Source organism: Caloenas nicobarica, chromosome 1 (genome assembly GCF_036013445.1).
Source record: "Caloenas nicobarica isolate bCalNic1 chromosome 1, bCalNic1.hap1, whole genome shotgun sequence".
NCBI classification, from domain to species: domain Eukaryota; kingdom Metazoa; phylum Chordata; class Aves; order Columbiformes; family Columbidae; genus Caloenas; species Caloenas nicobarica.
Window position 1 is genome coordinate 64861065 of NC_088245.1, and position 25767 is coordinate 64886831.

General features: G+C 41.1%; 1 protein-coding gene across 1 annotated transcript in view; it reads left to right on the top strand.

Annotated features, from left to right (window-relative positions):
* The window catches only part of TBXAS1 (thromboxane A synthase 1), a 235683-nt gene that overhangs the window by 131015 nt on the left and 78901 nt on the right, over positions 1-25767 (top strand). The window contains exons 5-8 of the mRNA XM_065639909.1: positions 3161-3277; positions 10625-10713; positions 13799-13947; positions 15649-15779. Coding sequence (XP_065495981.1) covers positions 3161-3277; positions 10625-10713; positions 13799-13947; positions 15649-15779 — 486 coding nt within the window. The remainder of the gene's footprint in view (positions 1-3160; positions 3278-10624; positions 10714-13798; positions 13948-15648; positions 15780-25767) is intronic.

Here is a 25767-nt window from a genome sequence, read left to right on the forward strand (position 1 = left end):
AGGATTGAAGGCTGGTGGGTTGAAGCACAGGCCCAGGAATGTTTGCTAATTTGGGGGCTCCATTCAATGACCTGATTTCTTGCCCTAATGCTTTTTGTGTGATCAAGGCGCATTCTCTGTTGTTGATTTCAGTGGCATTAGTGAGTGCTCAGGAGGTTTGCAATTTAGGCCTGAGGGCTTGAAACTGAAGACCAAAGATGTAAGGAATACTTATTGGTGACCAGCTGAGTCAAGATTTAGTGTAAAGTGCTTCCCTAGCAGCAGGTAAGAACTGTGGAGCAGAGGTTAGCACGCAGTACTTTCTCCAAGAATGACGATCATTTCCAGTTGTCCAGAGCCTCGTTCTTCTGCTTCTACTATGCCTTGAAAATCTGTAACAAATGAGGCAGCACTCCAGTGAGTGATGGTCTCTCTAGCTGCATTCCTGATCCTCAGAACAGATACCTACTGACAAGTTAGAAATCAGATCATTTATTTAAAGAGGATATTCAGAGAAAGCAGTCCAAACCACTTCAGCTTTGACAGCCTGTCCCAAGTATTCCTTGTTATTGCACAGAATAAAATAGTTTATGTATACATTTTAAAAGTGCCCATATTTTATCTTACAGTAGTCATCTGATGAGAGTACCTGAGTCAGTCTCTTCCTTCAGCTTGATATCCTGATACGTACTCTTCTCTTGAAAACAGCTCATCTTTGCACAGAACTGGTCTGTAGTGTCATCTCAGTGACATCAGTTTACTACACTGAGAATGTAAAACTATCCCATTAGCCTGTTTGCAATATAAAATAGACTTCTGCATTTTACAGGCTTATGCAGTGTAGCGAGATTCTGGCAAGTGTAAAGGAAAAAGGTGTTAAGGAGAGCTGGCAGCTCCTTAAAGAAAAGATATTAAGTGCAAACTCTTACAATAAGGAGGAAAGTTAAGGAAGTGCAGTAGAAGACCAGTGTAGGTAAATTGTCAGCTCTTCACAGCCCCTGAAGAGAAGAAGTTTTTTTTTTTACAGAGTGGGAAGTAGGTCAGGTTTCCAAGAACAAGGATAAAAACCCAGCACATAGGGACAATAAAATCAGAAGTCTTGAGGCACAAAATGAGATGAAAGCACCCAGGTGTTTAACAGGTCGGGAGAACTCATTTTTCATGTACATTAGCAATGAAAGAAAGACTGAAAGAAAATATTAGAGGTGAAAATGATCAACAGATGGCATTGGGAAGGCCAAAGTGTCTTGGGTTTGCTTGTGTCTTTCCCAGTGAAGTGGATGCTGCTGCTACTGATAACATAAATGTACAGCCACTGCTACCCTGGGCAGGTAGGCAGGGGCCTGGAGGACAGAAAATCTAGCGTGTGCAAGTAAGTGTCTCTGTACAGCCTGATATCTATGGAAGTGTACGCTTTCCACCTCCACCCACCATAATTAGGATGGTTTGTCTGGAGAACATGGGTGTACAATACCTGAAGTACTGACTGAAGGTGACTTGGAAAGTGTTTGGGATCAGTCCGCTGTCAGAAGGGAAGCATGAGCTGAGAGAGTCCCAGAGGTGGCTTATTTGCAAGTGCTGTTCTGTACTTTTGTGTACTGGGTTAGATGATGGCACTGAGCGCGATAACAATTTATATAGAAGGCACTAAGCTGCTAAGGATGAAAGATGCTATGAAAGGGCTACAATTCAAAGTGGTCGTGATCGGTTGGAGAAGAAATCATGAAAAGAATGGTCATAGTTCAACAAGGACATGTTCTGTCTATGACTCTCAGGAGTAACCAACTTTAACGATAAAGGCTGGGGAACAACTTCCTAGGGACTAATTATTCAGCAAAAAGTCTGAGAATTACAGGGAACCACAAGCAAGTACAGGAGTCAACATTGTCAATATTGTGTTGTGTAGTATTTTGGGGTGAATAGAGGGGGATATAGTCTGCAGAACAAAAGAAAAAAGAAATCCTCCTTGGCTGAAGTACCATGTTAAGTCACAAGGACTGTAACTTGAGAAAGATGTAAATCAGCAAGACTATGCAGAGGGACAGCAACAATACTGAACAAATGGTCCCAGATAATATGCCTGATACATATGCATTGAGCGAATTGGTGTTATTTGGGCTAGATGGCAGCAATATAATTAGTGGTTATTGTAGCCTTCTGCATAGGTGGGCTGCTGCAAAGAGAGGAGAATAACCTGTGTTCTGTGCTTGTGTTAGCATAAAGTCTAAAGACCATAAGTTCCAGCAAGGAAGATCCTGCTACCTTGATAAAAGTAGTCCAATACTGAAAGGCTTTGCGTGGGGATGGCATTGAATCTCCATTTTTGGAGTCCTTCAAGAACAATTAGGAAATGTCCTCTGGCAATAACTGAAGTTGTAATAGATTCTGCTATGGGGCTGGACATCTCCTGACACCTCTTCCAGGTGTATTTGTGTTGTTTTCTGACATGTTTCCTCTTTCATCTTTTTTATCCTTTCAGTCTTTGGCGAATATCACAATTTTCTGGATGGAGATTTTGTAGTTGATAGGGGGATTAAAATTTAGCAAATCCGTAGCCTTCTTCTTGGTACAGAACTTCATGGGGCCGTGCTTTAAACTACTGTGTTTGACTATCGTCTGAAGCTTTAAGAGTCTCAGGCCACAACTTCTTATTGAGAGTGTACCTTATGGATAGAGTGAGGACTAGGAATTGCTTTCTAGTCAACGTATTTTCTGAAGACTTTTAAAATGCATGTAACAGTCTGACATATCAGCTGTCACCAGAAATCGTGTCCCCTACTGACACTCACGTGCAGTGCGTTGGCACTCATGTCGCACAGAGAGGAAGTGTTGACAGGTCCTCTTGCTAGTCACCTTGGAAAGGCAGGAAAGAAGCCAGGGTTCAGCAAAGGAGAACTGGCAATCTCAGGAGAACACCAGGAATGGCAGAACCAGAACAGTCTGAGCAAGGAGTTACTGGACTGGCCCTGGGGTTTTTTGCAAGTCCAAGAGGAAATGTGTGCAGGAAAAGAGAAATTTTCTCTAGCCTCAGCCATGTTTAGCTCGGTGGTTGGGACTGACTCGAACCTCTCTCAGCATTGTGGGACAATGGCATTCATGGCTAGTCTTTCCAAGTTTCAGAGTCTCAAGTAGCTCTAGTTGCATTTGTATTAAAACTGAATCATGTTTTCTTTTGACTTAGAAGCCGAATTTGGTTTCCAAGCCAATGCTTGACAGCATCCTTTGTCTTCGTGATGACAGATGGAAGTATGTCCGGAGCCTCCTGACCCCAGCCTTCAGCGATACCAAACTGAAAGAGGTGAGATGTATGCTGTGTTGCTTTCCTAATTTAGAAGACACGATTGTTTTCTTTCATACAAGCATCTACTTTATATAGCTCTATATTAAGAACATGTAAAAAACTGCTACTTTGTGCCAGTTTATTTAGACCTGAAGAGCACATGCAGTTGAGCATACATACGGAGTGGTCCAGGTGATACATTGGTGAAAATCAGAATAGATCATCTGCGAATATGATCCTCTGTCTTTATACAAACCAGTTTGTCCATAAAAGTGTAGCAAAGTCAAAAAGGAGCCTTACACCTTCCTCCTCCCCACCACCCCCACCCCCCGTTAGGAGTAAGCTAAAGTACAGGAAAGGTTATTGCTCCCTGTTGGAACATAGATTTTTGTGATTTGCAGAGTCAGCAGCTCTCACGTTAACACGGGAACTGCTGTCAGTCTATTTTCATTTCTCTGTCTCCTTCCCCCCTCCTCCTTTTATTCTTTAATCCTTTCATATAATAAAATAAGTCACTGGAACATAATGTCATTGCCAGATAAATACCTCTGACTGAAAATAAATGTCTATGCGCTGACCTGCTGCTAATTTCCTATAAATGTCTCAGCATTTATTTAGCCATGGGAACCCATTACCCAGTAACAAAGTCCTATTCCGGTGACACGATACCTCTTAATTAAACACAGTTAAATGATTGACTGCTTAAAGTCTTCTTTTGGGGGGAGGTGGGAGGAGGCGGGGGAGAAACCCCAACAACAGAAAAAACCCCACTTCTTCCTTTATGTATTTTATTCTGAAAGGGAACCATGCCTCACTCTGGTGCCCAGTCCTGGGCTGTAAAATTTTCCACTGGGCAGACGCTTGTGTTGTCTTGACATGCCGCTGTCGAAATCCACAGTAACATCTAAATGTGTCTGGCTCTCCCAGCTCTATAGACAGCGGTCACTTAGCAACGCCGGCTGTCACCTCCTTATTATGGTAAATTCTAATTGGCTGCCAGCCTGGTGGAGATGCTGATTAATCACGACTGACAATGCCATTGGTTATGCGCCTCGACATTTGCTCTGTCACCAGCTCCATCGTGAAATTTTAGCGAGGCGAGGATGTTTAAATATGCAAGCGATTAGTTGCTCGTGGTGTGGTGGGGAGAGAGGAGTTTTGCATTTTCCTAGCAGAAATTAATCTGCCTTACTGCAGGTCATCAGCTCTTGGCTGGCGGACTAACAAAAGATAAAGCTGCACTCCCCTCGATTTGCGGAGAGCAACCTCTGCCGGCACCAGCCGGGCAGGCTGGATGGAGGAGAGCGGTGAGGGCGAGCAGGTGGAGGCCTCGCTCTTTGGGGCTGGGCAACCACAGGTTTTTGCAGGTTTTGACCTATTAAACCAAAGTTGGAGGAGAAGTCACGGTGCTCACTTTGCACTGCTTGGTGGTGGAGCTGCGATGCAGGAGTAGTGGTAGGAGGTAAAATAGAAAGCTGGGGAGTGCCTGGCAGCTGTCTTACATGCAAAAATTGAGACCTTTATTTTTAGCCTGATAATCAGCTTTCCAGAGTGATTGTGTGTGGGCTCAGGGTGACCTGGAAATGGTCACTTTCTCCTCCAAGCCTGCAGAAAGTGGGAAAACGAGGCGTGAGGAAGGTCTCTCTGAAAGGCCCAACCTTGTTCCTCTGTCCCATGTCTTCACCAGGAGACCATCTATCCTTACACAGAGAGATGCTTGCAGTAACTCTATGTGAGATTGAGAACCTCTTTTGAATCAACGCGCTCCTCAGCCTTGCATTTCATCTTCTACCCAAGTACTTGAACAGTCCTGGGATTTGAAGTTAATGCAACTTAAGTCCTTGCCCATGTGCTTCTTTTGCTCTTGCTTAATTTAGAAGCCATACCAACCCTTCTCAAAGGAAATTAATGCTCATTAATTATGATCTCACTTTTTAACTCTCCCATATTTCACATTCTCTCAGAACCTTTACAGCAGCATGGAAATAAAAATACTATGTTCTAGTACTGGCCATACTACAGAGTATTTAGAGCTATGTAGAAGACATCCTGTTTATAATAAACTCTTCCTCTCTACCTCAAAAGAGTTACAAATAAGCTAGTTTTGGTATCAATTTATTGCCCAAGAACCTGGATATGTTGTTTTATACATATTTGTAAATTCTGCTAGACACGTTCCTCATTTCTTCTCCTAAGACATTGATTCCTTTCCCACAGAGATCTGAGCTCTGACAAAGCCCCACACTAAAATCTTCCTCTATGTGCACTCTAGATGTCTGCCTTGCCTTCATTCCCCTGTGTAAACTCTCCAGTGTTGCTGGAGAGACTGCAGACCTCCCGAATGGCTTTGGACAGTGGTTCCCCTTCATGAGCCGTTCCAAACACAGACCTTGTCTGTCTGGACGCTCTGAGAGAATTGGGAGCGAATAGCCTATGATGGAGCAATAAATGTTAACAACTCCTTGTGCTTCCCATAGCAATTGCTTTAGATAAAAGACGCATAGAGGGACGGAGAGTTGAATGTAGGTTCCTGATATCTCCATTTCAGAAACACAAGAATCTGCTACTAAGCCAGAGGACAGCTTCAGCACTAGCAATAACAAAAAGCTGGTCATCCACTCTTTCCACTCTTTGGCCTGGCTGCTGGAGGACAAAACCCAAGACAGAGCTAAATTATGTTGCTAAGATTTGACCCGCAATGCCCCACAGAGGCAGCTAGCTGCTGTGGCTGGGAACAGAGGTGTATTTTGCCCACATCTCTCCATGGAAGCAGTGTAGTGTCACTGAGAAGTTCGCTAAACTTGAGGAATTTCTCCTCAGTTTGGCAAAAATCTCCAACAGCCAGTCACCAAAAGAGGAAAAATTGATCCCAGAAATTTTGAAGTTTGCGAAGTTACGAGCATTTAACTGAAACTAGAGGTTATAGAGTTGTTGGGTAGCCAGTGTAGTGACTGCTGGGTGTATGCAGAGAGCTGTTTTCCTAACATTTTTCAAGATTTTCTGGCACCTTCTCCAGCTTTCTCTTTCTGTCTCCTCAATTTATCTTTAAAGGCTGTGCGTCATTTCACTATTGCTTTTATGGATTTCTACACATTGTGTGTTCTCCCTTTTTATTTTTCTTTTTATAACAAGTATGTAAAGATTAGTAAAGCAGTCCACTCCAACCAAAGCAAGGTTTGGCTCCGGATAACATTACATTCAAATACTATAGTGGTGAGTGTAGCATAGATCAATAGACCTCTAAGCTTTATCCTACAGTAAGATTTGGTAGCATCTCAAATGAGATTCCACTACAGTTGGTGGCAGATCTGATAATAAGCTCTTTCCAGTGTGACCTGTGAAAGGACCTCATGGTGCCATTGCTATGGGAGCACTAAGAATGAGAAATGAGAGATAGGAGGCAGGAGACCCACGAAGTTTCACTTGCAGCTTTGCCATTGACTGCCTCTGGGTGATCTGGCAGAAGCTACTTAAATTCTCTGTGCATGTAATGGCTTTCATCTGTTAAACAGGAATAATACCAACTGCTGGAAGTTGATCCAAGATGTAATTCATGAGGAACTGGGGAAGTAAAATATCTGGAGGCCCTTAAGTAAAAGATGCATTTCCCGATGTTCCTGTCATGCTCTTCTCAGTTCTTATGTAATGAAACAAGCTGATATATTAGTGATCTTGCTGTACCAATCTTGATTCCCTATTTAGTATTTCTTATTTTGTTCCTTTTCTTTTTGCTGCGGTGCCTGTGATGATCCTGCAGTTCTGGACCCCTTGTCAGACTTGATAAATAGCTTTGCTCTCTTTTACAGCCAACACCAGCAGAAAACCTATTGATTTTTATTTATTCTGATGGTGCTGCAGTAGTCTTGTCATCTCCTATCAGTATGCTGGGAATCCTCTCCTCCATTAACCAACCATTAAAACAAAACAGAACACAGAAATTAAAGAAGAGAGCACAACGTAATGTAGCATTGTCCTGAATAACTTGCAAAGTCGAGTTTGTGTTGAGGCATTTTCTTTCAAACTAAGTGAGACACAAAGCAGAACTTGTGATAACATGGCAGAACAGTGCAGGAAAATCCTCTAGTGTCACTCTCAGGTGTGCAGATCTTCCAGACCTCACTAGGACATAAGATCTGACAGTCCAGCCATGGAGGTTTCCTTGATTTGCTCTTACTCTGCTTGTGCACGATGTTCAGAGGCATTTTGGAAGGGTTTCTGGAAACTGCTATTGGCACTCAGCAAAGCAAGTATGCTTACCTGAGACAAAGCAGATCATTAACTTAGAAGCTGGTATGTGAACTGTGCATGTCCTTGAGCCACAAGCCAGTGTCTGGTTGAGTTGCTCCCTTTGTTAAGTTTTGCCTATGAATAGCAGGACCCCACCATGAGCTGATGGAAACAAATTCTCTCACAAACATCTTCCTGGCACTCCACTCTTTTCCTGGTTTTAGTCAGGCACTTGAAATCTAGTACAGAAGCAATTCTTATGTTAGAGATGTATCCTTTTTCCTTCTTCTTCCCTTAATATTTCATCTGAGTTGTGGGATAAGAGGCCCAACGTGACCTCTGCATATTGTATGTGAACAGTAATGTCTCCAGTGTGTCTATCTAGAGTGAATATGTTCCAGCCTTATACTTTATAGTTTGGGTGCTAATGATAGGGAAATAATAATAGTGAATACTGAGGACCACATCTAACTAGAGGAACGTGACTCTGATGCCTTTGACAAGAGCAAACATCTCCGTGCACTGTGCATACTCAGAATCAGAAACTAATTGTTGTTATGTGCCAAATAGCATATTGGCAGGATTTATACAGCAAAGCCCCTGGCATCATGAAAACCCTAACCCCAAATGCTCTTCTTTGGCAGAAAGAAAGAAATTTGGACTCTGGGCTACTCTTGCTATTAGATAACTGGCAGATCAAATATTTACAGGGACCATATTGTTTAGATTTTTCTTCATCCTGTTACTCTCAGCCAATCTGAACACAGAGCAGCTGGGGTTTGTTTACCCACTAAGAACTGAATCTCAGGCAGGTTATGCAGCTTTTATGTTCCGACTGGCAAATGAGAATGTATAAGAAGTTAGTGATACCCAGGGTGGTACGGATCACCATGTGTGGTTTTGTCCTGGTTTTCAAAGTTTGGTATAGTTCACCTCCCCCAACACTATTCTTCTTGACAGTTGAACAAAGACTTTAAAGTGTTAAGGGACTTGAGAAAGTTTCAGTCTGTGTTCTTTGTATTACAGTTAGCAATCTTGGACTAATTTATGTCCCTCAGGGGAATAAAAACCCAAACCTAATCCAGGATTCCTGAGTAGATATCCCCCATAGCTTTCATATGCAAATAATTGTCTCATTGATATGACTCTGTCCTATCATGCTAACAATAAATCAGATCCATATGCCCCCCTCCTCTTTTGCCTGGTTAGATTCACTAATAAAAATATCTTATGACTAGAAATGAATTGCAATGGTATTTTGAAAGGCCGGTGGAATGTGAAAAGTGCAGAGGGGCTCTGAGATGCCCTGGCCAGGCGTATGCGTCCCTGCCATCTCTGCCAGCTGTTGGAAAGCAACAGCAACCAGCTGGGTGGTTGCAGGTCTGGTGATGTGATGAAGAATAAAAGAGAAAATAAGGCAATAAAAGGAAAATACAAAATGATCACCATCTGTTTAGGAAACATACCTGTTAAAATATGGATTTTTGTTTTGTTCTCCTTGACCAGTTCAGTTCATTGGAGGGGCTGGACCCAGAGACTTATAAAGCGTTTCACCCTTGTTCAATCTGTTGAACAGAAATGTGTTAATTTTGTTGAACCATTTGAGAAGAAGCTCACTGCAGGGGACTTTCTTTAGAAAGCCAAAAGGGGAAGAAAACTGCCACATAATGTGGTATGCACCTCCCAAACACATAACAGCTACTTTTTACCAAATACTAATCCGGATTCAGAATTGTATTGAGAGACGGTGGCAAAGCTCAAATCAATCTGGCTTTGAAATGAAACAGTGACAACCTGCTCTGTCCCATATAGGTACAGGACCTCAGGAGCAGCTAGACACATTCTTGACTCAGACTTCTGCCTTTGGAAAACATGTTGGTTGCTCCCACATTGGCCTTTTGACTGCGTAGAGTCTTGCCCATGTGTTAGGGTGGCAACGTGCCTATGCACAAAGTGTTATGCTAGTTTCTCAGAGGTGGGAGTGCCAAGCAAAATGGACTTGGCTGGGCAGGCTGCATAGCTCCCGGAGTGTGCTGAGAGGCTGCAGTAAGTCTTTTTTGGTAACAAGAATGTCAGAGGAGTAAGGCAAGTCTGTTCTCATGTTTGTTGACATCCATATGCTGAAAGAGGTGGTTCGGGAAGGAAAGGCAGGTTTCTGTGCATATGTCTGCTGATGCTTGGCGTAATTGTTGAGGGAAGACTGTGGTATCAAATTGTAGGCTATAAGGTTCTCTTAGCAGTCAATACGGAGAAAGAGCCATAGCAGATAACGCCTTTATGCTCATGGCTGGATTGCTGCTACAGCCTTCCTCTGCCCCCCCGTAGTAGGTGTAATCAAGGCAAGTGTCTGATGCCTTTCATATGCAAAAAGTTAAAGAGGTCTTCAATGAGGTCTCGATTGTGTCCTATGTCATGGTTTCCATGAAGTCCTAAAGAGGAGACTGTTGCACTGTTCACTACAACCAAGATGTGGGTAAGTCTACCTGAATGTCACGTGTTGGTGACAGGAAAGAACCATTAGATTAATACATTCACGTGAATGACCATTTAATGGCATCACCACTCCATAAAAGCCTTTCCTCAGGTAGGAAAGTTTGCCCACGGCAACCTGTAGTGGTATACATGGCGCTTTTCTAATGTACAGGTTAAATCCCTCAAACTGAGGGACAGCAGGTTGGAAATTCTGGGCCTCTCATGCTAATATCTTTATAGGACTTTAGGACTATGGAAAATATTATTCCTTCTGCCCTGGAGCATGTGTAGCCTAAATGTAATATATTGTAAATATGGACTGTGATAAATCATCAACTGAAACAGGGAATGATTAAAAAGAGAGGGGGAATATCTTTCCTCGATAGCTCTTTATGTATATAACCACAGGTGAGCAAGAACCAAAGGTCAGGTAAGCGACAGCACCCCTCATGTTTAGGCCCAGAGCTGGAGAAAGGCATCCCTGTAATGTGTAGGTTTATTTTTAGCAGACAGTCCCAACATTTCATCTTAACTGTGCAAAAGTATTTGACCACACCGGCAGAGGATCCTGAGAGCTCTGTCCCATCTTCTGGATAAAACTAATTTAGATTTTTTTTCTTTTTAACAGTTTAATGTTTTTTCACAATACGATGTGTTCCTTTCTAGATGACACCGCTAATAAACCAGGCCTGTGACGTCCTGCTGTGTAACTTGAAAGTCTATGCAGATTCTGGCAAAGCTTTTGATATCCAGAGGTATGTTCAACATGCCAGAAATTAGTAGCAGATTAAAAAAAAAAAAAAGTCAATGGCAGCAGTTATTTTAAATATGCGCTTACTGTATAAAAGATTTTTTTTCCCTCCCTTTCTTTTACAAGTGGAGATCATAGTTTAATAGAGGATGTGTCTGATAGATGCCTTTTCTCCTGGGGGCAGCCATTGCATACTTGAAAAGTAATTTTGGAAAAGCATCTAATGTATTTCTAGCTGTTGTTTAATGAAGTTTTAGCAGCTGGAAGCAGAAAAGAAAGCTGCATCAGTCCCTGTCCAGTCTGCTGTCTACAGCCTGCCAATAATGTACAAATAAAGGAACTGATCTAGTATCAAATCCCTCTAGTCCATCACCCTCTTGGTTTTTTTTTATACGAGTTTTTTTTAGCACTTAATCATTCTTACCACATTCCTTCTAACCCCCTCTAATGGCATGCTAGCCTTTTGTGAAATGGGATCGGTACTCCAGATGAGAATGCACCATTGATTTATAAAATGACACTTTAATATTTTCCATACTGTTCTTTCTCCCATTTGTTATGCATTTAATATCCTATTATCTTTTTTGTTGCTGTTTCATCGGAGATCTTCACTGAACTCTTCACAACAGTGTCTAGCCCCTTCTCTGATCAGATGCATTTCTTGCAGAACCCCATATGGCATATGAGTAGTTCAAATGCATTCTTTCTAATAGGCACTATTTTGCATACATTTCATTTGCTGGTTTGGCCAGTGCTACTGAAGTTGATCATGATTTTCCCTAAACTGGAGCAGTGCAAGTAATTTTGTGTCATCTAAAGAAATAGATATTTAGCCACGATTCATCCGTCTCTTTTCAAGTACGTGTATGGATACGCATGCAAGTGTATGTGTGTGCACAGAGACGTCTTTATTAAATATCTGCAGAGATGCTATGAAACCTTGAGATACATTACACTTACCCTAGTGGTCTGATGAAAATTGACCTTTTGAGTCCTTCCAGGCTTTTCCCTTTTTTCCATTTGTCCTTTTTCTTTGCCTGGTCTTTTAGCTATTGATCCATGATAGGGTTTCACCTCTCAAGAGGCACTTTGGAAAAGACCTTTTGAAAGTATAAATGAATGATGTTGACCATCTCAGAATATGATCTTCCGGTTGTTTTATTATAGTGCCATTTCAGCAGGTTTGACATTTATAAATGTGATTCTCATTGCACTGCAGTTTCCCAGAATTACCCTGGGAGCTATTTTTTGGATGTAAATCATGGAATCATAGAATCCTGGAATGGTTTGGGTTGGAAGAGATCTTAAAGGTCATCTAATTCCAACATCCCTGCCATGGGCAGGGATGCCTTCCACTAGACTGCATCGCTCAGAGTCATGTCCAGCCTGGCCTTGAAACACTTCCAGGGATGGGGCATCCACAACTTCTCTGGGCAACCTGTTGAGTGCCTCACTGCCCTCATGGTAAAGAATGTATTCCTTGTATCTAATTTAAGTCTGCCCTCTTTCAGTTCAAAGCCATTACCCCTTGTCCAATCACTACATGCCCTTGTAAAAAGTCCCTCTCCAGCTGTCTCGTAGCCCCCCTTTAGGTATTGGAAGGCTGCTTCAAGGTCTCCCCAGAGCCTTCTCTTCTCCAGGTTGAACAACCCCAACTCTCTCAGTCCATCCTCATAGGAGAGGTGCTCCAGCCCTCTGATCTTCTTCGTGTCCATCCTCTGGACTCACTTCAACAGGTCCATGTCCTTCTTATGTTGGGGTCCCAAGAGCTGAATGCGAGACTTCAGGTGGGGTCTCGCGAGAGTGGAGTAGAGGGGCACAATCACCTCCCACAACCTGCTGGTCATAGTCCTTTTGATGCAGACCAGGATAGAGTTGGCTTTCTGGGCTGCAAGTGCACATTGCTGGGTCATGCTGAGCTATCTGCAACCTCCTGTCATCTTGTACATTAATTTTCTTCAGCCATTTTGTTTTTTGCCAGCAACTCAAAATTTAGTTCAGTTATCTACCTCACCAAGATACTGAAAAAGAGAATCAAGTGCTTCTGAAATGATTGTTTTACCTCTTTTTGTGTAAGAGTTGAAAACCCAAATAAGTTACTTAACTTGGCAGTATTGTTATCTTCCAAATCTGCTCTGGTGTCATCAGAATCACAGTGCCCAAAGATTGTAGTTTAGAAATGCTGCTTTACAATATACATGAAGGATACACTGGGCCCGAGTCCTGTCCTTTTCTTAATACATGCTCACTCAGTTAAAACACCAGAGAATTTGATATTAGCCTTTTGTAAGGGAACATAGAAGAACAGTCATTGCACACTTGGCCACAGGTCAGAAGAATCAAATTTGAAGAATATTTTACATTCTCAGTCCATTTATCTCAAAACTAAATATAGCTGCTAATGCCCAGTAGAAATAAAGATGATGACACAACTGGATAGATAGTCAGATATGTGAGAAGAGATTCAGTAAGTTCTGAAGTTTCTAGATCATGGTCCACAGATCATTTGTAGTTCTGAAAGCATTTGCTGCTCTTCTGCAGAGATACAGTTTTCACATGGTGTCAGTTCCTCTTGGTTTTGACCACAATTTTGCATTATAAAGGACCTATCAAGATGAAGGAAATCCTTGACAGGAAATTTTACTTAAGTACCTCTTGTCACTGAGAATTTAGACTGGACTGGTAGTAGATGTGGTTTCTGCAGTCCAAAATGAGAAAGAAATGATCTCTTTTTTAGGATGTATACTAAGAAAATGCTTATGAATCTCTGACCTGTTGCATTTGATTTCTAGGTAATAAATGAAATAGATTTTGGGGGGTTTGTTTGTTGGTTGGTTTGTTTGTTTGTTTTAGTGAAATTATTGAGCTATATGAAAGTATGTTCACTTTGTAGGCAAAGAGAAGGTGATCGTTATTAAGAACTAGCATTTGTCAGAATGATGGAAACATCTTTTGTTGGCAAAGCTCAAATCTAAAAGCAAAAAGAAAATCAGAGGCAAAAATTAATGTTATGTGATGTTTGTAGAAGCAAGATATTAACAGATATGTAATTTGTAGCTAATGGTTTATCATTCTCCAACTCAATGCAGGTGTTACAACTGCTTTACCTTGGATGTCGTCGGTAGAGTTGCTTTTGGTACTGAGGTGGATTCTCAGAAGAATCCTGATGACCCTTTTGTTAAAAATTGCAGAACATTCTTTGAAATGTCTTTGTTTAAGCCTCTCCTCATTCTCATCCGTGAGTATAGTCTACCTTTGTCTACTTATTTATGGTAATTTTCTAAAAGTCATTCTAAATTGCAAAATATGCTGAAGCAGGAGCAGGAAGATGTATACCAGACTTTATTTCAAGGTGTTCAGAATGCAACCTACAGGCCAAGTATACCCTTGAGATTTCCACCATATGTTCTACAACTCTTGTTACTATTAATGCGACTTCTTCCAGAAACTGACAGTCTGGGAAAGCAAAGCTCCAGGTCGATCTGAGTGGAAGGTTTCTGGGACCTGTAGTTTCTGTGATATCTCTTTTAATACATTTCTGCATTAAAACAGAGTAACTGCCCTTTGGAGCCTGAGAGTAAAGTTTTTGTGCACTCTGCTTGGTAGAAATTGAAATCCCACCCATAAACAACAGTGGGCTAATAACTGACTAAAGAAAAGAGGTGGAAGAGCATAGCAGATAGTATAAGTCCTCCAAATTCTTATTTGAATAGCAACAGCAGCCTGGTTGATGGCTATAAATGATAAAGATGGTAAGTGCTAGCACAGGCTATCATTAAGAGAATGCATTTATTTTCAGGTGGATAGGGAACGCAAGAATGGGGTATAAAGCCATTTGGTTCTAGGACATGAAAGTTAAGGATTCATGATGACGGTGGCCTTGTTAAATGCAAGGGCACTAAGAATTGTAGCTGAAGAAGCCACAGAATAATCGAGGTGGTTGAGCTTTTTGCCATCTTGCTACCTAGACCTGCTCACAGTAGTGTCAGGTGGCACAGTGGCAAAGTTTCCTGTGCCCATCTGATCCTGCTGGCATTGCAGGTTGCACCTGTATTAGTAGCACATGAATTGTTTCCTCCTGAAGTTGCATATCCAAAATGTCCTGGGGTTAATGTTTAACCTGATTGCAAAGTGTGATTTGTGACTAAATTCTGAAGGGACAAAAATGTGCCCCTATATGCCTGAGACCATGCCCTTCATTAAAGACATTTTCTGTAGAGTTTGATGTTGGATTCCTTGGTTGATCTCTTTCTGCTGCTATGTTATGTGGTCTGAATTTCCACACTGCATTGCCCTGTTGGCAGCACAGGGGCTTTCTGATGACTGATTTGTTAGTCTTAAGCTGTTCATAAGTTAACAAGGTGTTTATTAAGGTGCAGGACTTCACTCAGGTTTCTAGTTCCTGATTATAAAGGCCATGGACTGGAGACCATCCTTGTGATCACATCCCACTTTCAGAGTCTGTGGCCTGTTTAGTGAAGCAAAAAAAAAAAAATAGCGAATGAGTATCCTAATATTGGAGAACCGTAAATGAGAATGACTACTACACAATTTCATGGATCAGTGCCATAAGCTGCTAGGCTAGTTCAAGATCCCCTGCCTTCTGTATGTAATTGTTTAAGTAGGCAGGGAAAATAATTCTCCCCTTTGTTGTGGTGGCTCTGTGGCATCAAGAAGCTGAACCGAAATCCTGAAGCATTGTGGAAGCGAGCTTGGAAGGCATCTGTCTGGCAGGGGAGTCCCAGCCAACATGGAATTTCTGGAAGAAAATCCCTTACCAGCCTATGGAGGTGGAAGAAAAAGAGGGGGAGGGAGAAAGAAAGAGGGAAAAACAGGTTTCACGAAAGTAATACATCCCACTTGATGAGTTTTATAATATTAATGGAGGAGGATATTATATGCCTTTACAGTCTGTTTTCTTCTTTAAAATCTCTTACAGTTTCTTTCCCATTCATAATGATCCCATTGCTTCGGATTTTGCCAAACAAGAAACAAAAGGAACTAAATGGATTTTTTATCCAAAGCATAAAAAATGCAATTGTCTTCAGAGACCAACAAGATGCAGCTGAGGTAAGGCTATTTCTATGATAAATATATGGATAAGCAAATGTTTTGAGGAAAAAAATGGAAGTGGCATAAGCCTCAGTTGAAAAAGCAAACTCAGTCTGTTTGAACAGTCAAAACAATTTAGTGAAGATTTTATTCATTTTTAGCTTTATGTTCCATCAACCAGGCTTGGTGTTGATGCAGAATTCTTAACACATTACAAGAAAGATTGCTTCTCTTAGTGTTTCTGTTCAAATAAGGATGCAGAAAATGTTACATCTGGGATGACTTTTCAATCCACTTTTTAGACCCAAAAGGAAGGATTCACTCTGTAAATTTTTTTCTCATCTTAAAGTCAGGTGTTTTGTCTATGCTACTTTTCCTTAACGGCCAGAGGAAAGGGAGCCCCCACTGAGTGTTTCAACCCAGTCATTACCTAGGAGCTGAGGCAGGTTTTCTATAGTCCTGTGACAGTTCCTACTGCTTTTGAAAATGGAAAGAACCTGAATGTCTGGCTAAGAGCAGACACTTGATATTGAGATGGCTAAAGAGAAAAGTAGTAAATTCTGCCTGAAGTATGCAAACTAATCAGTATGTGTTATTAGCAAATCGTTTGTTACCCATGTATTTCTCTTTTGTGTGGACATAAGGCAGGTCTGGTTTTTGTTGTTGCTTTGTTTTAATCACTGTTGTTTTATGAACTATCTGAAAGCACATGTATTTTTATGAAAGTCTCTCTATTTTAGATACACAAAGCATTTGGAATGTAGGCATGTGATTCAGTTCTGTAATACAAAAATTCTTCAGGTCTACTTGTCCTTTTGGACCGTTCTTTACTGCAGAGTGTGCATAATACCCCTAAAAATAAGTTAACCACTTAATTATGGATGTGTAGTGAGAAACAAAGAATATCAATGAGAATTCCATTTTAAAGGTAACTGAGACAAGTTCTACATATCAGTTGATGTGAAACACACTACAACACACATGTTAAGGAGCTGTTAATACTGAAATATAAGAGATGTTTCTTATCCCTTTGAGATGAAGAGCAATTCTGATGGGTTAACAGCACAGGTGAGAATGGATCCTCCAAACTTCTCACAGCGTAGACTCAGAGCTGTCACCTTTTAGGAAAAAACTGGATTTTAGTTTATCCTATGTTACATCTAGGACACATTTAAAAATCAATTTGATTTTCAAAGACACTGCTGCTCTTTACTGTGTTGTATGTTCTACTCTTTTACTTTTTCTGCAGGGAAGCCTCATTTCTGTATCTATTGTGCTTTATCACCACACGCTTCTTGTCTTTCCTTCAGCCCACCTTTATGAGTCTTTCCCCCAACCAGCTTTTAGGTCTTTGTCTCCATCCTTCTTTACATCCAAAAGATTGTAAACCCCACTGACTGCCCACAAACAATTCATGATTCATAAACATGGCTCCTGGCCCAGGCTGAGTGCTGGAGGAATATTTTCTAACAGGGATGGTGTATCTAAGCTGCTTGCAGGCACCTCATTTCTAGTTCACAGATCCAATGTGAACTTCTAATGACATATTGGTGTGGCTGTATGTATGGAGAGTTTTGAATCAAATATTTATGTGAATGGGTCTCCATAAAAAGTCTATTCTGTCTATCAGTTATAAAAAGATAAAAGGGAAAATTAAACAAGATAATGTGGATTAAAGCTAGTTAATATATTAACTACTATTAATAAAATGCAGTGTATTTCTGTGGCAGTAGCACTGAGGGCATTGAACATGAGCTAAATCCTTCACTATACTAGAGATGGTCACACCCTGAAACTGCAGACTAAGATGAAGGACATCAGGTAAGTATGGTTAGGAGAAAACACAATGAAAAGCAAGATTGTAGTGACAAGAGCACGAGGCAGCATTCTCTGCATATGCAGCCTGTTTGCAGGTTTTGGTGGTGGATGGAGCAGAGGTTTCAGGTTAAATTGGAAGCGAGGTTGGGAGGTGCTGTACGAGATAACACATGGCAGTAGCTGCGCAGGAGCAGGGCAGTGTGGAGGAAAGTGCAAGGTCCGTGTTTACCCTAACAGTGTATGCATGGGTCCATGACTGGCTGTGGCCCCACCTGCTCCAGGACTTCTGCCTAGTTTGCAAAATTGGCATATGGGAACTGTTTCGAATGCTGGGAGTTAGACACTTAGGACCAGATTTTTGAGAGTACATTAGGTCCCCTTTGTCGCTCAGCATCATTAGCATGGCTTTTACAAACGGCTGGAAAGTTTGGAGCTTCCTTTTTTTCCCTTTTCACTGCCCATCTCATTATGTGCTCTTAGAATTTCAACTATTTTAGATTGGTGGCGCACAAGTCTTGTTACAGATATAAGCAACTTAATAATTTGCCAGGAACATAAAAATGGTATGTGAAATGCATCAAAATGCAGCTGTGTCCAATTTAATGCAGAAATGTAATCTGTAGAGATTAAGTGTCCCAGATAGCCCCGCGTTTGAAGGAGAATTATGTCCTGTGTCCTAGGTCTCAAATGATGAAGTGTACCCACTGAAGTCAGTCGGAGTTTTGGCATTGAATTTTAATGAGGCCGAGATATAACTGGTAGCTACTGGTTCTTTGGGCTAATAATGGGAGCTATAAGTGAAATCTTATGGTCTCTCTGTGCTGCATTAGACCAATGGGTATTCCTTAGGTTGCCATATTCCTAAATGTTACATTGTGTACATCTTTTACTCCTCGTTGATTTTATCACCATTAAAAGTGCCTTTTTTAATTATTATTTTAATTTGGGGGCAGGGGGAGGAAGAAAATTTTTTTAAAAATAAAATGAAAAAAAATAGCACCTTTGGAACAAACTGTGAAACAATGAAAAGCTCTATGAAAAGTGATGCAGCTGAAGCTTGTCTTCCTCTCATCTGCAGCTAATATGAATGAAGAATAAAGAAAGGCCAAAAAACAATGTGACAAGCAAATTCAGCCTGTTATCATCCCTGTTCTATCAGTAAATGAAACAATGGTTCTGAATGCCTAAAGGTAATCCCATGGGCAGATAGTCATTTTGCAGCCAGGTTTAGATCTAATAATGTGCTTGCAGCTTATATGAGATCTGTGATGTCACTTTCTCTCATCCCATCCGTTGGTGCTGCAGATGTAATTTCAATTATATATTATCTTTCTGTGGTCAGTCAAATAATTTCAGTCCTGGATATTTTGCTCATTTAGCTTATGTATAAAAACGTTTAGTGGTAGTACTTTAGAAATTTTAATATATTATGTTTATTCTTGGATTCAAATTATTATAAGATGCTTTTCCCATTATTTACAAAAGAGTAAATTCACCCTTCTCAGAAGAAACAGCACAAATTTAATGCACCACTTAACATCTACTTTGAAGACTCCAGCAGGATTTAAGTGTTCAAATACCTTATCCTGATTATCTGCCCAGGTTCGAATTTTTCCCTTAGGCAAAATGTTTCCAGAAACAGGGCAGATAGACTGTTTGTTTACTTCAATAAATGATAATTTGATAGATTTTCATTTAATAATCTGATATGTAAATCATTATTCATGTAAGAGTTGTTTTTCTATCATGTTATAGCTCAGTTCTTAAGCTACCACTTTGTTTCAAATGATGATACCTAGAAGAAGAAGTCTTTCATGGTGCTCAAAATTGAGATTCCTTTCTAAAACTATGGGTTGAAACTAAGCCCCTTCAGAAGATGAAAGGTCAGAATTTCATTTGTAATTCATAGTCCTAACAGTAATTGGAATGTAACTATTTAAGGATATTGCAAAACATTGTTTTTGGAAAAGCCAAACAGATCTGTGGGAAAGTCCAGTTTTCAAAATATGTGCCCTTTAACAAAGAAAACTGGAGAGTTCATAGAGCCTGCAACACATTCTTCTGGCATCTCCTGATTTTTCCAGTCATACTATCTGCTCTGAATGCATAATTCAAGGTCATCGATCCATGCCAGGTAGGTAGTGACCTGATGATGTTTCTGATGGTGATCAGCTGTTTCTTGGTGGTCTCAGGCAGATTTGAAATGAGAAGATGACAAAGCACAGAGAAGTGTCACCAGAACTGTATTCATTGACTTCTCGGTTGGCAGTTTAGTCAGTGTGGCTGGAGACCTGTATACTATCTGAATACTTTTGGTGTAAGTGCAGGGCAGACAGAAGGAATCATAGAATCATTTGGTTGGAAGAGACTCTAAAGATCATCGAGTCCAACCATTAACCTAAATCCAGCACTAAACCATGTCCCTAAGAACCTCATCTATACATCTTTTAAACACCTCCAGGGATGGCGACTCAACCACTTCCTTGAGCAACCTGTTCCAGCATTTGACAACCATTTCCGCGAAGAAATTTTTCCTCATGTTCGATCTAAACCTCCTCTGGTACAACTTGAGGCCATTTCCTCTTGTCCTGTCACTTGCCGCTTGGGAGAAGAGACCAACCCCCTCCATGCTACAACGTCCTTTCAGGTAGTTGTAGACAGCGATCAGGTCTCCCCTCAGCCTCCTTTTCTCCAGGCTGAACAGCCCCAGTTCCCTCAGCCGCTCCTCTTAAGACTTGTTCTCTAAACAAGAAGAAAAGAGGGTGAAGGCTGTGCTGCTGTGAACCATGCTGCCCATGAGCCACATGGTGTAAGCCACTAAGAAGCTGCATGGTGCTGTTAGTCCTGGTGATTACCTAGCCTCCCATTAACTGGTATGGCCCTGGGATGCTCTGTACTCTGTTGTGCTAGGTCTAGATCAAAAGAGGTTTTCCTCTGGTCAGCAATTGCCAGTGAATGATTGCAAACTCCCTCCAGTTTTCCCCGCTTTTCATTCTTATTCCTACCAATCCTTTCCCTGATCCCTGGTCAGTAGAACCACTGGCTCTGCTGCCCCTCAACCACCCATCCAACCAGGCAGACATGAGTGATTCCTGGTGTGCAGAAATCCTTCAGTTTTTCAGCCTCAGCCATGGGAGCCTAAAAAGTTTGGGAAACTGAAGTTTGAGGAAGTCTAAAACTAAGCTGTTTAAAGGCTTGCAAAGGGGAGAGAGCTGCCCTTGCACTACTGGGTAGCAAGAATAATGTACTATAAGGAAGTGGTATCTTTTAATATCTTTCTGGGAAATGATGGTCTGGTTACAACTTCCATCGCTGGAACACTGATTCCCAGGGAAAAAAAGTGCAATGAGCTCCCCTAAATGCATTACCTAAGGGGAAGAGGGGCATGTGTGTGTGTACCTGCATTCTGGAGGATAAGGCACAATCTGAAAACCTAATTACTGTGGCACTCTGTTCTTTTCTCTTCCCTCCACAGCAGTTCCCTGGAGTTTTTGCTTTTCATGAACTAATGAACTATTTTATTCAAGGGCTGCTTGAAATGAGTTGAGCAGAGGTAATCCTCCTGAAAAAGTCTGATCCTCTCCTTGTCAAGGGAAAACTATACAATTACTAGGAAAACTTGGTTAAAAATTTGCTAAATACTATGTACATTCCAGGAGCTATATGTGTGTTTGAACTATGGAAATGCAGTACAGATGTTAAAAAGTAAATATTTTTCTAAGGAAACAGCAGATGGGAGGATTAGACACCTAATAGTGTGCAGTTTTCCTGCCTTTGTAGAAAACCAAGCAGAACTTGTTTATATTTGAAAGAAGGTGGTGTCCGTTTAAGGATACACACTACATGGCAATATGAAATAATCCATTTTTATTGATTTATCAAGTCAGTAAAACAAAGGATCAGTCTGGTCCTTTTGTTTGTCTAAGTCTGTAGGAGGGATGCTGCAATTCTTTTCTTCTGGGTTGTTCTTACGGTTTGATTATGTCATTATCCACTGCCTTTGTCAGGTGGAAATGTGAAGTGGACTTTTCAGAAAGGTAAATGTGTGTCTTAAAGATACAGAGGGAATTTGTGCTAAATATGTGGTTTGATCCCAAATCTCAAACCTGTATCTCTGCTGTTTTAAGCAGAAGGTTATCATTCTGCTAGAATATGTTAAACACCTTTTGAGCATTAAATCTGGTATCTGTGCTTGGGCATCATGCAGTGATTCTCAAAATGTGGCATTATGTTAAAAGGCATTTTAGTTATTCACCTTCTTTTAAAAATCAAGCCATTACTGATTGCTTTTAAAATTGCGTTCCTTCCTTCCCACATTTGAAGAAAAATCCTTTTTTTTTTTTTTCCTTAAAGATGTAATGAATTTTATAACTTCCTTGGGATTTCTTAAGTGGACCTTTAAACATAGCAAGGCCTCAAAACCTTGAACTGAGATGAACTTGAAATCTCCATTACTTTTTGTCACCAGTTGAAATTTCTTGATCAGTCTGTTGTTATCTTTCCAACAATGAATTGCAGGCCTACGAAATGCGGTATTTTGGTTTCAGGTCTGGGCCGAAGTGTCTGGCTGAGATGCTTTCATCATGAAATGCAGTTCTGCAGTCTTTCTGCTCAAAAGAGATCAAGGACAGAATGAGTAACGAGAACGGTGACTTTCTCACCTCCCTGAGGCGTGTTGATGGGGGAAGGAGGAAGAGTTTTGCATTACTGCTGCATCTGTCCCAGTACTGCAGCCCAGCACACCCTGAGCCCAGCGCTTTTGCAGCACTTCAGTCACAAGAGCAAATGTCTGCTTGGTTACCTGCTGCCAGCAAGCACGTACCACATCTGCTTCCTGCTGCTCACCCTTTGCTCTTATTGCACCATTTTTACTGCCTCCTTGATTACGGATCAGAGTACTTTATGGGTCCTAGACAAGACATGGGCAGATGGTATAACATATATATTATCTACCCTACTCCAGCAAACCCTGCAGCAACTATAACATAATCTTGACATCTGGGACTCTTTCTCCAATACCTCCACCCCTGCCCACTCCCTTTTAGCCTTTTTTCAGCCACTGCTGTGTATCTTCATTTCTTCTTCAGAGGGTGACAGGAGCGGTGTCCCTGTTTAATAATTTGTGTGTCCCACTTAAGGTACAATCTGGGGTCCAAACTGCCATCATGCACGTGAGCAATCTCATTGACTTCTTGGAGCACCGCTCACATGCTTCCGTTTGTAAGAACACAGGCTTGCACCAAAGGATGGAAATGAAATCAAAGGACTAGTGTGTTCATACTGATTATGCTGGTGAAACTTTTGAATATCCAGAGTTGCCAAGAATGATCTTGGAGACAGTACTGAGAAAATGTGAGTATCTATGCAGGAAAAAGCTAACCTCACTTTCTAAGACATATGGTGGAGCTCTTTCAGAGGACCTTCAAATAATGGTATCTTTTCTCCTTTCTGGGGAGAACAGAGGAGGTTCAGACCCTCCCTATAGCAGCATTAATCCATGGCAAGTCATTAGGCCAACAGGATGCCTTCAGAGTTACAGGGAGGAAGGACTTAAATGCTTCTGTCAATAAAGTTTGCCTGCATTTTCCTCCTGTTTTCACCAGCCAGTGCAGAAAGTGAAGATGGACATTTGGCTTTGCTAATCTACAGCATATGAGAAACATCTCTTAACTGGGAAGGGTGGGATTTTTAGTGTTGAAAAAAAGCTTTTTTACCCAGAGGAAAAATAAATAAACCCACATGCTCAATTGTTGGTAATGTCAAGGGTTTCGGCGACTTTTAAAAATTGTGTTTATATGGTAAAATAAATCACTTAAAATATCGTTTATAAAAAATCCAGGCCAAAAGATAGCTTAAGGATTCTTTCAAATCATGTTTGCAGTAATATTTTTCTGAAAAACTGGAGGACGAAAGAATTAAAAGGCAAACCTGTCTTTTTCAAAGAAACACCACATCCTTGAAGAAGGGGAGATCAAAAGAAAAGTGCTTGCTTTTTTTTTTTTTTTTTTTTTTTTTGCCAGCCCTACTTATACCTCCTCTAGGTGCTGGTTATTGTGGCTGTATCCTGTTTTTCCTGTTCTTGACACTGAAGAGGAGGGAGTGGTCGTGGCTCTGTTTTATGTGTCCATAAAAGTAAGAAGAGCAAGAGCTCATTGTCCTTTGAAGGTGGGATTCAGCAAACACTGGTCTGTGTCATGGAGCTTTATGGTGGTTTGACCAGCATGGGCGAAAAACGGAGGATGAGAAAGCCAAGAAAAAGGTGGTTATCCCTTATGAGGGCCTGGGTCTCTTGCTTCTCCTCTGCAACCCCACCCCATCATGAATTTTTTTGCATTACACTCCCTTATGATGGCAAGGGGATCCTGTGCTTGTTATCCAGAGAGAAGTTTGAATGTTAAAAATCCTGTTTATGCCTGTGGTAATTCCCTGTAGGCAATAACGTCAGTGCTGGCCACTTGTCCCAGCCTGATCCTGTGCTAGTAATGAGTATTCGCAGCATGCATTTCAATGTCTGATTAAATCTTTCTGAAAGGCCATCTGTTTGAGGAGGATGTGGCACAGGCTTTAATACTTTTTATACCTAGTACTCAGTACTGCTGTTTCATGACCTTAGACATAAAGTCCGTCCCTTTGTTAGTTAGCATCTCGCCTGATATTCCAATCACAGAAAATAATTGGATCAAGGCTGTTGCAACCTGTTGGGTCTCTATATGTCTTTGGGGAAACAATCCTGGGTGTTGGGTCACAGAAGTTACACAGACCTAAGGAAACTTTGCTATGTCCAGGGCTGAGAACAAGGTGTCTGTTTTCTGGGAAGGGGGTAAAGCATCTGCAGCTGCCTTTCTTTTCTAGCACTCAGGCCAGAATCTGATATAGTCATAGATCTGTTGATACATGCCAAATCAGCCAGTAAACCAGCCTTTCTGTTGTATGTGCTCATCTGTGCAAAATATCCAGCCTAATCAATGTTACATCTGTCTTTCGGGGTCATTTTCTTATAGGCTTGGAAGCACAGTTTCCCTTTGTGATTCCCTCAGCATAAAGTAAATCTTCTCCGGTGTGTCTTTTCCCACTTCTTGTAATTTGCTTTCCTTCACAGTACTGTATCTGTATTCATCCCTCTAGCTGAAAGGAAAAAAGTTGCTTGACTTGAAGCACATTCCCTTTCTTTTCTCACTTCTCTCTCTTACAGTTCCTTATCTTTTCTGTACATTACCCTTGTGGTCTGTCCCTCCCAAGTTTCTCACAAGATCCTGGTTTAGGTCACGGAAAGCCCTTCCTTTTTTTCTGCTTAATCTGTCATATGGTCTTCATCCAGGGTGTGGGGTTTTCAAATCAGCAAACAAAGGGAATCTTGCCATAAAATGAAATCATCTGGAGATTAATTTTCTGCATAGCAGGGTGGTGGCCTTTAATGTCAAGGTGAGATATCAGATCTAATCTTCATTTACATAGCCCTTTTAATTTTTTTTTTTACTTACTTTTGATCCAAATCTGCAAGGGATCTGTTGACTGGGCCTGTGAATTTTCTGTATTTCTTTTACCTTGCCATTCAAAGCAATAGCATGTTTGGGTACTTTCCCTCTACAAACTGACTTTCTTCTGACACATGTAACTAGAACATAGCATCTAAATTCTTAATTTAGAAAAAAATCACAGATTTACTGACCTAGTTACAATAAAAGAGCTTTTCCTTTCTCTGTCATTTTTAACATTGTCAGGTTTGTCTTTCATATTTCATCCTTTTTCAAATTTTATTTGTTGTTGGTTCACCATCCTTTCTTCCTGAGTTGCTCCCAGAATGAGGAGGGGAGTTGCAGTGCTTGTGGTTTTAGTGGGTGATCTTCAGACCTGTCTCTGTAGTCTCTCTGTGTCTCTGTTTGCCTGCAGTGACCTCTCTCAGCCCCATGCACTACCTTCTTTTTGCAATACAGTATGACCTTTTCTGAAGCAGTTATGAAAAAGCTGCTCCATGATATTTCATTCTGGTTGAACTGCCTTGTCCATCTGTTGGCATGCTTTGATCTCTGGAGGCTTTTCCCTTGATCTGTCTCAACTGTTGGTATCTACTTTGCAATCCTTTGATATTTCTTCCTTTCTCTTATGTCTACTTACCTTAGCAGATCCATACTTCTACTATGAGACACTGACAGCTCCTCTTGCCAACAGGAGAGCCATTTATGTGGTC